This window comes from Blennius ocellaris (assembly GCF_963422515.1).
Source record: "Blennius ocellaris genome assembly, chromosome: 6".
Taxonomy (NCBI): domain Eukaryota; kingdom Metazoa; phylum Chordata; class Actinopteri; order Blenniiformes; family Blenniidae; genus Blennius; species Blennius ocellaris.
The window spans coordinates 27,979,182-27,991,987 of NC_137655.1; the positions used below are offsets into that span (position 1 = coordinate 27,979,182).

Here is a 12,806-nt window from a genome sequence, read left to right on the forward strand (position 1 = left end):
GAATTCAGTCTATATTTGATTGGTTCTTTTGAGAAAGTTTTACAGGAAACAACTATTTTCTATGTAACTCCGGGAATTGGATCTCGTTTTAGAATCATTTGAATCAACTATTACATGTATATTTACATTTTCTGGCGTGTGGAATGGCAATCAAATCTCAAATACATAAATAGTATTGATTATTGGCACCGGACCACGTGACACATTCCCCGAATTTGCTCTGGCTTCGCAAAGTCTTGATTGACAGGTCCGTGGATCAATCAGAAAATAGAATAGCCCGTGAGGACCAATCATGACCGAGAACAACGCAGGGGAGGCGGGACTTCCAGGTGCCCGTTTGCTGATCGGACCTCTGCCGTATTTGGTTATCGGATAAAAAAGAAGAGCGGAATCAAAAGTTCACGGCTCATGAAAGTCCCAGAATGAATGGCGCAGCTTACCCCAACTTTGACAAGCAGGAACATGTCCTGAAACTGGGAGATACGTTTGAGAATCACCCCGAAAGTGCCTACCACACAGTCCGATGTAAGTGTCGTCTGACGCGGTCGTTAGCACTAGCACTTAGTTAGCTTGTGAGCTCGAAGCTATTTTCTGTGTTCAATCGTCGCTTTAAACACGGTGTCAGTCCGTCGGTGTCAGCTCATTGTAAGCTTCGATGTATTTTAGACGGTTCATTATGTTAAAGTGTCGTAATTCTGATGTATTTCAGATGAATGTTTTACCATAGTGCGATCCAACGCTCGCAGGCTATCAGGCGGCACACTGCTGCCACCTGGTGGTGTCGATACGATATGGCAATGCAGCAACCACATGTTTGAAAAGTACTGCTTTAAATTTAAGTTGAGGCTTAAAACTATATATATATATATATATGAGTGTATATATATGAGTATATATGAGTATAAATCAGTAAAACCTTTTTTTTAATCCACAGATGACTTCAAACCAGCATCCATTGACACAGCTTGCAAAGGAGAGCTGGAAGTGGGCCAAGGGGAGCAAGTCACAATTACTTTACCCAATTTAGAGGTTAGTGTCTGATACTCCAAGGCTCCAAGGCTTCTCATTGGGCTTTGCAAAATACATCAACAGTTCCTAAGAGACTGGGATGACATCCATCCATCTATCTCTCTTCTATACCACTTTATCTTGTTGAAAGTTATTGGAGCTAATCCCAGCCAACTGTGGTCCATTCTGGGCAGGTCACCAGGCCAGTCCAGGACAGACACACACTTGCATCCAAACCTGGAGGAAATGTAGGGCCACCAATTCACCTTGCATGTATGTTTTTTAGATCGTGGAATGAAACCCAAACACACGGGGAGAACATGCAAACTCCACACAGAAAGGCCCGGCCAGTTGGGAGGATGTGTCAAATGTTAAAAAAAAAAAGCTTATATCAGACATTAAAAGTGAGACATGTTAAGCTTCTCTTTCCTTTTCTCATATGTCAGGACATAATGTCCTCTCTTCTCTGTACGTTCCTGCAGCAGCTGGACTTGTTTTCTGGAACTGGAAGTTTTTGAGTTGTTCAAGTAGATAAGCTGATGTCTGCCAGTTTGTTGTGTTCTGTCTCTGTCTTATCACGTCTTCTAAGCCAGTGCAGCAGAAACATTTCTCACTCTGGATGTGCAGAGGTCTATTCCAAGAGTGCTTTTTCCCCTTCCCCTCTGTCACTGTTACTCATTTGAAATTGGTTGATTCATTTGTTGGGTTTTCCCATCAGATGCCAAACGGATAGCTCATATTGAATATGATAGTTGCCACTGATCTAAAAAAAAAAAAAAAAAGTTAAAACAGTGGAATAAAATGCTGGACAAGTATTGTGCACTTAGAAAATAACTAAGGTGGATTTTTGATTTGTCAACAATGTAATTTAGTTTCAAGAGCATTTTAGAGAGACAAAGAAAACCTTTAAACTCCGCTCGCTGTTCGCCTCACTTCAAAATGTTTAAAGTTTGTTGTTTAAAAAAAAATGAACGCTTCCCAAGTTTTCTGGTTTTTTTAATAGGATGTCACTTCCAGATTGAAGCTAATGTGCAGCAGGGTTCTCACCAGGATGGTCTGACAGCATAGGCTATGACCTCCTTAAGTTAGGCCGGGGGTTCAGGAGCAGCACCCTGGTTGGGGGGCCCAGGGGGGGGCAAAGCCTCCCGGAACCTCTCAGGCTTTCGGCTATTAAGAAGGCTTCTTTGGCAACCTGGAGGTCTATATGTCCAGGACCAGAATAGATCACATTTTATTCAGAAATGACTAAGGAAAAGTTGTGTAAAATCTATAAAGTGGAGCGCGAGACAGGTGTGACGTCAATGTGCCTATTGTTGAGAGCAGCCCGGCCGCCACAGGCTGCATCCAAGTGGAACTCTTTGTGTCTTCGATAGAGATCATGAGGAGGTTGTCTCAGGTTCATGGATCATGCTAAACGGTATACCAAAGCAAATGAAGGCACAGGCTCAAGGCCGCTGCATACTCTCATAGGTACAAGAAGAAAATGTTGCTGACTCCAGCCAGCAGCAGAAAAACGTGTCTTTGTCAGGACATTTCATACAAGCGTTGGAAAAGCGCTAAATAAGCGAAATCCGTTTACTAGGTACCAGTTGGAGCAGCAGTCCTTCTGGACTCTCAAACCAAACTCTGACTTCCAAGAACAAGCTGCGTGAACCCACGCCCCCTCACAACAGGCCACACCCCCTCATCCACGACCACGCCCACTCACGGCAGGCCACGCCCCCTTGCAGCAGCCGTAGGTCGTCTATGAATTTCTTAACTGCAGTTTTTTTCTCCTCCAATGTTTTCAGAAACCGTTTCAGTAATAAAAGAGAAAGTTTGTCTGATCCGCCATGTTGGTCAGGTTTCAACCACAGGAGCCGAGTGATGCGTTCAGGCACGTCGCATTATTCCGACCATGCTGTGTGCTACATGCTAAAGATCAAGACATAGTTGGAGTGTGACTGATGCAGTCATTAGCGAGCTGGAGCGTGTGTGTGCAGCGAGACGCCACACGCTAACCTGTCATGGACTTGCGCTGGAATGCAGAAGTAAAGTAGAAAAGTCAGTGATGCGCCACGTGCATTTGTTGTTGTTGGCTCGCTTTGAAGCCGACATAATTCAGAAAGTATTGACCTTTTAAGGTGACACGGGAGCACATGGCGCAGGTGAGACGGGCTCCAAAAGCCCCTCCATACCTTGCGCGTCCGCGGCCAGACCGCCGGCGTGCAGGCGATTGTCTCTATACTCCACTCTGAGCTCACATCCATAACGTGATGTAACGAAATATCTGCACTTCTGGTGACGGCGCTCTCCTTTCCTAAAGTAGGTTATGTTTCGCTCCAGGGTCTCTGAGCTAAATTGTGATTGTTCAGACGGGGAGATGGAGGATCACGGGAGAACACGGGATACCGTGACTCAGGAGATGGAAATGTTCTGTTGTGAACTATATAACACCGGCGCGTCGCTCAGCGCGGTGGCCGTCCGCCACCGGCACTCCATTGGTCAGTGAGAAATTAGAGGCAAGTCATCATTAGTCTCCATAAAGGCATGAAGTATAGTCGTTTGGCTCTTTCCTTTTTTAAAGTGGCAGCTTTAGCTTTTTTCTAGTAGTTCATGATTGTGTCTGTATCAATGAAAACTCCTGCTGAGCAGAAACGGCAGCTTCTCGGCTGGGTGCTCTCACAAGGCGCAGTTCCACTGCTCGGTCGCGGAGCGGTACAGGTTTTTACGAGGTCCGACTTTAACGTTGTGGATGGTACAGAAAGAACCCCCGACCGCCGGTTACGGTTTTCCGCGACCCCTCCGTAGAGGTATCTACACTGAGGAACAGGTCTGTGAGGAGGAGCGACAGCGCCGCCATCTGCTGATTGGCCAGCGACGATCGTCACTCTTGACTTGCCTGCAATCTTTAATTATTTCATCGGCCGTAACCCTCCGTTGTTGTTTACATGCGCCACTTTGCTCACTGGTTGATTTGTTAACTTGGTTTATTGAAACATAATGTTTCACAAGTACCTCCGTCAGTAGCTTTTGTTGAGACGATACCATAAACCAGGAGTGTCGGACACATTTGAGTTCAGGGGCCACATAAAGAACAATATCATCTTGAGTAAGTTGAACTGGTAAAATGGTGCAATTTAAACGTCATAGTTGTTGGGCAGAGTATACATGATGACAAAGTCAATATTTTTACTGAAACCAAACAATTACTCCCCAAAAGTCAGTACAATATCAACTTAAAGCCTAATATAGACTATCGTTGACTCGATGGGGTTTTTTTTTAAACTTGTTTGTTTTTGTTTTTTCCGGATGTCTCGGCCTGCAGAGAGCCCTGAAACATTGAAACTAGCTGGACCTAAAGATACAAAAGGTGCAACTGGAGAACAAAACAAGATATAGACGTATGTCCTTCTGCAACAATCTCGTTCCTGAAGTCAGGTCAGCAGCCAGAAGGGCGGACTTCATGTTGGCTGGAGCCTGCAGGGCAGAGACCCGGAGTCTGAGAGCGACGGAGACCAGCAGCCTGGGGTCTGGACAAATACTTCAAGGAAACGCCTTGTAATGATGGAAAGTGTTTGTTTAGATGAGAACAGGACGGTCAAACATTTGTTTAGTTCAGGTTCTACATACAGCACAAACACTTCTCAAGTGAACTGGATGAATAAAACTGTCATAATAACCCTTAGAATGAAACTTTAAAGTTTGTCTTTGTTGTGGTTCAGAGTTTACATGATGAAAATACCTATAGTGTCACATAACCAAATAATTACCACAGAAAATCACTACAATCTCAGCATAAAGCCAATTTTAATGAAACCTTCTGCTGCAAAATACAGTGAAATATTTAAAAAAGACAAACTTTCCTTAACTGTTGCCTTCTGGGTGTTTCTACCAACTCACCCTGACGGCGTGGCCACGAGGCTGATGCTTGAGTGACTTCACAGCTTTTCCATTTCTCTGCTGGTGGTTTTCTTTTTAGGGCTCGAGTGCTCCGGTGACGGTCTTCAAAGGGTCCAAGCGGCCTTACATGAAGGAATGCATTCTCATCGTGAACCACGACACAGGAGAGTACCGGCTGGAAAAGCTCAGCAGCAACATTGCTGTGAAGAAGACCAGGTGGGCGAAAAACAACCAACCAAAGCCGGTTTCAATGGTTTCAATCTCCACGTGCAGCAGTGGAGTGTTTGACAAAGTCTTTCATTCGTGTGTCTTTCCAGGGCTGAAGGCAGCAGTAAGATTCAATCTCTCCTGGAGCAGCAGACGAGCCGCCTGAGCCAGCAGATGAAGAGCAGCAACAACAATGGCGGCGGCGGCGGCAGCAGCAATAAAGTCTCGAGCGCCACAAGTTCTCCCCCCAAAGAGAAAACTCCCCCGGTGTCTCCGATGGACGACATCGAGAGAGGTGAGGCGGTATTTCCAGGTGTGGCTGAGCTGTCCTCTCAGACGCCGCTAACAGTCGTCTCCCCCGCGTGCCGAGCAGAGCTGATGGCGGAGGCGCGGGTCATGGATCAGATGGGCAGCAGCGACGGCTCGTCGGACTCCAACAGCTCGTCGGACTCCAGCAGCGACGGCAGCTCCAGCAGCAGCGACTCGGAAGACGAGCGGGCGGTGGCGGCGGCGGCGGCGGCGGCCCCCACCCACCAGAGCATGCCCATCATCGACAACAGCAGCAGCAGCCAGCCGCTGGAGCAGGGCGGCGCAGGCATCATGAGCACGCTCAGTAAGTCGGGATCAGGCAGAGGCACGCCAACGGAAAGGTTGTTTCTGTGAAAACGGTGATTAGGGACACTGAAAACACCTTTTTGAAAACACTCCCGTCTCCGTGGAAACAGGAAATTGAATTTTTGTGACGCGCTGCTAGTGCGCATGCTCACTGCGGCTGTGGTGAACGGCTCTCCTGCACATGTATTTCTTCAAAGTGATGACTCCGAAGAAAGAAATGAGCAAACATGAACATGTTTAAAAATGAAAATTCACTGCTAACTGGTCAGAGTTTTCTCTGAATTGGTTTTCTTTTCCTTATTTTAGCGTGAAGATTTGTAATTATAGCCAAAGAGCGGTCATCTGCTCCCACAACCCATGACAACCTGCCTCCGGCTTTTTTATTCAGCAGCGCGATTCTGGAGTTTTTGACAGGTTTGTCTTGCGAGTCGATTTATTTCAACTTGATCTTTGTCCTGAGACACAGTCGCCGCTGATTTATGAACTCAACTGACATTTCAAGTGGAAAAATTGTTTTTTAGAAAGCTTTGCTTTTACCAGCCAGTTTTTGAATCAATGTCTGTTTAAGTGGAAATGACAGCATTGTTGAAAAGTGTTGTTGTTGTGTTGGGCCACTAGTGGGTGCTGTTGTTTGTGTCACAAACAGGTGTGTTCTCTGCCCGTTTCCTCAGGGCTGGAATATTTCCAAAAAGGTTTGTGTTAGCAGTTCTGAACACAGTTGTCGTGGAAACGAACAGTGAAACGCTCTGAAAGTTATTCACAATAAATCACTCATTCTTTTCACTAATTGGGGTTTTGTTGTCTCTTGCAGAGAACGATCTTCAGCTGAGTGAATCGGGCAGCGAAAGCGACGACTGATCTCAAAGCCTGCGGACACAAACGGACCTTTTTGACTGCTGCTTCAACACGCATCCCCCCCCCCACCCCCCCACCCCCACCCTCTGCTTCTCTGGACACTTTTTGCTTTTGGAAGTTTGGTTCACGGAGACGGGATCAACGTGAGCTGGATCAGGTTTTCTCGATGGATCTGTTCTCTTAACCTTTTGTTGTTGTTTTTCACCACGTCAGTCGCGCCTCGGTTCGCTTCGGTCTGGGCTCTAGTTTGTTGGAGTGGATGAAATGTTTTTACGCCGAGCCACTGATGTGTCCAGTCTTCTGCTTCACGTCTTGTTAGATGACGGTGCAATCGTCGTCGTTACTTTTTGAGCCTTTCGCATTTCATTACACAGTTATTTTTAAGATACTTGAGTATCATTTTCTTTGTATTTAGCAACTGTGGGTGCAACAGAACAAACTGGAAAAACATTATTTTGAGAAATCAATAACAAAAGTAGACATCAAAATTAGCTTTCAAATACCCAGTATTTCTCCTTTCCAGCTCTATCTCTGTCATCTGTTTTTCAAAAGTTGAGTTGGACTAATTTGGGCTAATTTGATCCTATGAGATGTGATTATTTGTAGCAGTGGAGCTGCAACGGGTCACATTAAAATCAACCATAAAATGAAACCTTTCTTATGATTCACTTCAACAGTGCACTCGGGGGCTTTGTAGCTTTAAACCTGCAATACTTGAATCTTCTTATTTATATTTCTAAATGTACTCGACCAACAGTGGATCGCTTGTATATTTTATATAAATATATATATTTAGGGAACGTGCATGACTGAAACAAGCCCGATGCGTTGACGCTGCACCTCCATGAGTCTTAAAAACAACTTCATGTGCCTTTTTCCTCTTCTTTGTTTTGTGATTTTCCTCCGCCAGTTCTGACTCGCTCCTTCCTGCAGATTGTCACGTGACTCTTGACTGCTGCCGACTGTTCAGGAAGCTGCGTTTATGTCCAGCTTCTCTTTCGTGTCCCTTTACTGCCCCCTACAGGAGAGGTGAAGCAGTCCAAGCCCCGGAGACGCGTCTATAAAATCCGAGGGGCATTCCTTTGTAGAGGAATAAAGATTTTTAAAGTTTTCTGTGCTTCATGAATCCCTTTTTATTTGCTTCGCGTTTTTGTTGTGCACTCGTTTGCCCATCCATCCACAGCCTACACACACACACACACACACACACACACACACGTGGGCGACTGGTCATTAGGAGCAGGTGGGGCTGCCACCTGGTGTCATCAAAAAGTGTAGCTCACCCCTCTCTCACCATGCAGTGTGTATTACATTAGTGTAGCTCACCCCTCTCTCACCATGCAGTGTGTATTACATTAGTGTAGCTCGTCTCTCTCTCACCATGCAGTGTGTATTACATTAGTGTAGCTCGCCCCTCTCTCACCATGCAGTGTGTATTACATTAGTGTAGCTCGCCCCTCTCTCACCATGCAGTGTGTATTACATTAGTGTAGCTCGCCCCTCTCTCACCATGCAGTGTGTATTGCATTAGTGTAGCTCGCCCCTCTCTCACCATGCAGTGTGTATTACATTAGTGTAGCTCACCCCTCTCTCACCATGCAGTGTGTATTACATTAGTGTAGCTCGCCCCTCTCTCACCATGCAGTGCGTATTACATTAGTGTAGCTCGCCCCTCTCTCACCATGCAGTGCGTATTACATTAGTGTAGCTCGCCCCTCTCTCACCATGCAGTGTGTATTGCATTAGTGTAGCTCGCCCCTCTCTCACCACGCAGTGTGTATTGCATTAGTGTAGCTCGCCCCTCTCTCACCATGCAGTGTGTATTGCATTAGTGTAGCTCGCCCCTCTCTCACCATGCAGTGGGTGTTACATTAGTGTAGCTCATCTCTCTCTCACCATGCAGTGTGTATTACATTAGTGTAGCTCGTCTCTCTCTCACCATGCAGTGTGTATTACATTAGTGTAGCTCGCCCCTCTCTCACCATGCAGTGTGTATTACATTAGTGTAGCTCGCCCCTCTCTCACCATGCAGTGTGTATTGTATTAGTGTAGCTCGCCCCTCTCTCACCATGCAGTGGGTATTACATTAGTGTAGCTCGCCCCTCTCTCACCATGCAGTGTGTATTACATTAGTGTAGCTCGCCCCTCTCTCACCATGCAGTGCGTATTACATTAGTGTAGCTCGCCCCTCTCTCACCATGCAGTGTGTATTGCATTAGTGTAGCTCGCCCCTCTCTCACCACGCAGTGTGTATTACATTAGTGTAGCTCGCCCCTCTCTCACCATGCAGTGTGTATTGCATTAGTGTAGCTCGCCCCTCTCTCACCACGCAGTGTGTATTGCATTAGTGTAGCTCGCCCCTCTCTCACCACGCAGTGTGTATTGCATTAGTGTAGCTCACCCCTCTCTCACCATGCAGTGTGTATTACATTAGTGTAGCTCGCCCCTCTCTCACCATGCAGTGTGTATTACATTAGTGTAGCTCGCCCCTCTCTCACCATGCAGTGTGTATTACATTAGTGTAGCTCGCCCCTCTCTCTCCATGCAGTGTGTATTGCATTAGTGTAGCTCGCCCCTCTCTCACCATGCAGTGTGTATTGCATTAGTGTAGCTCGCCCCTCTCTCACCATGCAGTGTGTATTGCATTAGTGTAGCTCGCCCCTCTCTCACCATGCAGTGTGTATTGCATTAGTGTAGCTCGCCCCTCTCTCACCACGCAGTGTGTATTACATTAGTGTAGCTCGCCCCTCTCTCACCATGCAGTGTGTATTGCATTAGTGTAGCTCGCCCCTCTCTCACCATGCAGTGTGTAGTGCATGCAGTAAAGTCTTCATGCTCAGGCTGTGGCTCGGTTCATTCAGACTGACTATGATGCGAGTGGGGCCTGAAGCCCCGCCCACTAAAGTCATTTAGAAGCTCAGAGCTGATTTGAGGCACTGCTCCACAGAACCAGAGCGAGTCGTCACAAATACCAGCTTGTTAGCAGCTAAAGCTATAAAGCAGAGAAACTTTGAGGGAACTCGTGGCAAACTGTGATGCGGTGACCAAAACGTATTTAAGAATCTCATGAATTAGTAACTTGACCAATGGTTGAGGTGGCGTCTGTGAATCAGCCAGACCTGGTTTGAATCCTGTCATTGACTTATTTATTTGTTTGTTCTATCTCCAAGACTCAACATTTGTATGGGATCAGCACTTATATGGTTGTTGTAATGTTGTGGCTGAAAGGTTGTGCACCCACTTTACTTTGTAATTCAGTGACGTCACGAGACCTGAAATAAAATCTTGCCCCACCAGGTGTTTACAGTACATCTGGAAACATCAGGACACACACACATACACACCTCACATAACTTCAGGAAAATATGATAAATCAATGTTTTTCACTTTCACTGCTCCCATCAATTTTAAATATATTTCCTCAATCCTTTTGAGCCATTTCAAGAATTTTGGCTCACATTAAATTAATTTTACTGCAAAGAAATTGGGCTTCATTTTACAATCTAAAGTGTGAAAAACACATTCATGTTGGATGTTGAACATCGTGTTCTTTCCTTCTTACTCTTATGACAGGGACAGTAACAACCTGTTAGAAACAAACACACCTTATGACAAGAACAGGTGGAACTCAAGGCGTGGACTTGATGTGTCGACACTCAAAACCGGCAGGAAGTTCTCCGAGTGGTGGCGCCAGCTGAAAGCACTTAATTTTTATAATCCAACATAAAACACATTTACTGTTGTGAAAGTCCAAAGTACTGACATCCTTTTTTTTTTCTTATATCTTTCTTTTTATTATATTTTGAAAAACAAATAGAAAACGAGAACAGGAAAAATACAAAATTATAAATGGGGTAAAATAATTTTATGAAGTAAAAATGCGAGAATGTGAGTATTGAGTATAATGTGAGTATGAGTGGCAGAAATCTGGGGTGAGGCAGTGGATCTAATACAAACTGGGTCACATGACCAGTGACTCATCTGTTCCTCAGCATATCAACAATATGAACTTTATACTAATATTTGTTATACAGCATGACTCTACAATCTGTATATTGTAGAGTAATATGTATTTAATGTATGTGTGAGAGAATCCTCCCTGCTGATCGTAACAAAGTGCAGAGAAAAGTCATTAGGCGAGGCAGGCAGGTACTCTGCCTTACCTCAAGGGGGCGCACCTGAACTGAACTTTGGTCATAATCTTCATTGAGACCAAGTTTTGTTTTTTGTTGTTTTTTTAAAATAAGATAGGATCACGTCGAAAAAAATTCAAGTATGTGATAACTAAACTTTTGGCCTAAAACAATATTTTCTTTCTTAACATTTTGATAGACAACCTTTATTAAAATTGATGAAAGCACCAGAATGTAAAGTTTGAAAAATAACAGGAATTTTTACTGAAGGTCAAAATTAAATGAGCGCTGCACACATCTCTATACTTTAATTAGTTTACAGTAAATATGAATAGCTTGGACACAAGAAGGTGCTCTATCCATCTCTATAAAATAAACTTTCTTTGTAGGACAAACATGTTCCTGTGTTTATGTTTGTGTTGTTGTCAGTGTGACTGAAAGAGGAATGTTGATGATATGAAGCATTACCAGTTGATGATGTTGGATGAAGAGTGAAATAAGAAGCTCTTTTCACTTCTTACCATTAAATCTGAGTCCAGAGGAGTCGGTGCCTCACCAGCCAGGAGCCTCACCTCACTGCCAAGTAGCCATCTGAGCATTATTAAATGCCATAAAGCCTCATTTATACTCCATAGGTATATCCATGATATAATAGAAATACTTTATTAACCCCATAGAGAAGTTCTGTTAAAAACCTTTTTTTTTTTCTTAATTTTAATTTAAGTTTATTTTTTTATTTTTAAATACATTCAACATAAATATTATGGACTCCTAGTGGCTCGCTGCAGCACAGGTAATACTAGTATGTCAAATTGAAAGAGAAGGAAAGCAAATTAATAAAAAAAAATTTAAATACTTCATGTGCAATGTCAGTATAATTTCATAGAGCTAAATCAGTTAAATGGTGTTAAGTGAGACTGAATTATTTAAAAATCTATTTTTGTTCAAAATACCACAGATTTTCGGTCAAATTCAGTCCTTGACGCTCTTCTTCCATAAGTTAAAGTTTAGTCCCTGGTGGTTTAATTCAAGACTGCGGAGTTTAACAAACTGACTTTAAATGTGCCACCTCTCACCAGGCCGTGCCCCGACCTGCACATCCCTAAAAAAAAAGAAATCTCGACACGCCCCTGGCTGTGAGAGAGAAACGTTTGCCCATGGAAACATTTCTCCTCTTTGTAGGGGCAAATCCAACGTTCCCACCTGTCTGTGGTAACTTTACGCGGCTGTTGCAGGAGGTGGAGGTTTATGGTGGAGTCAAAGTCCGCAGCCGCTTCAGATATGAAGGTCTGCTGCGCTGCGCCGCGCCGTTTCTGCCGCTGCGCGCCCGAGACGCGCACACACACACGCTCTCTCTCTCTCTCTCTCTCTCTCTCTCTCTCTCTCTCTATCACACACACACACACACACGCACACACACACTGTGTCAGTCACGCCGGGTTCTCTGTCCAGTCTTCACCTGGTGCAACATGCTGAGGAAATGTCTCGTGCTGCGTCACCAGCGCGCGGGGATCCTGCGGGACGCTGCGGGTCTGTGCGCCGGGGACGCGCACCGACGCACGGCCGCCGCCGCCTCCTCCTCCAGCGGCACCGTCCTGGGCGTCAGCAAGCAGAAAACCATGGAGGATTTAAACGGGCCGAGTTTCATGACGACTCTGTACTGGCTTTTTGTGAAGGGTTATTTCCAAACGACGCAGCTGATGCAGGTAAGCGTGACGCTGCCGGGTGAACTAGTTGATGATGGAGTTGTGGGTTTGACCTGCAGTCTCCTCGCCCATGACTGGCCTGTTGAGCCTGCACGTTCCTCTACATCACGCTTCAGCAAAGCAGGTCATTTATTTAGTTTTATAATGACCTGAACGTCAATAATTTGTGCGTCTTGGCGAGGAACCAAGTTCTTATCTGTTCACCAGTTTTAGTTTTGATGACAAATGTTTGCACTTGATGATCCGCCATAAGCTCTACATCGTGTTCTTTAACTTAACCTGTATGACTAACCTGTCAAACATTTCGCACGTGGGCCCAAATGTATGTCAAGGTGAGCAATCCGGCCCAAGGAGAATTTGTTGCAACAAAGTCGAGATTTACATTTTGGACTTTCATCTG

General features: G+C 45.0%; 2 protein-coding genes across 2 annotated transcripts in view; both read left to right on the forward strand.

Annotated features, from left to right (window-relative positions):
- The first annotated feature begins 352 nt into the window (after positions 1 to 352).
- On the forward strand, positions 353 to 7,632 carry eaf2 (ELL associated factor 2). Its single transcript, XM_080497694.1, has 6 exons — positions 353 to 525; positions 935 to 1,029; positions 4,970 to 5,106; positions 5,208 to 5,392; positions 5,471 to 5,710; positions 6,524 to 7,632. Exons 1-6 carry the CDS (start codon positions 423 to 425, stop codon positions 6,568 to 6,570), a joined length of 807 nt encoding a protein of 268 aa, XP_080353820.1. The 5' UTR covers positions 353 to 422; the 3' UTR covers positions 6,571 to 7,632.
- A 4,650-nt stretch (positions 7,633 to 12,282) lies between these two features.
- Positions 12,283 to 12,806, forward strand: part of cyp27a3 (cytochrome P450 family 27 subfamily A member 3) — a gene marked incomplete at its 3' end in the record, with an annotated part of 29,215 nt that continues 28,691 nt past the window's right edge. Inside the window, 1 exon segment of the mRNA XM_080498662.1 lies at positions 12,283 to 12,406. Within this exon segment, the coding sequence (XP_080354788.1) occupies positions 12,320 to 12,406 (87 nt within the window). The 5' untranslated portion in view covers positions 12,283 to 12,319.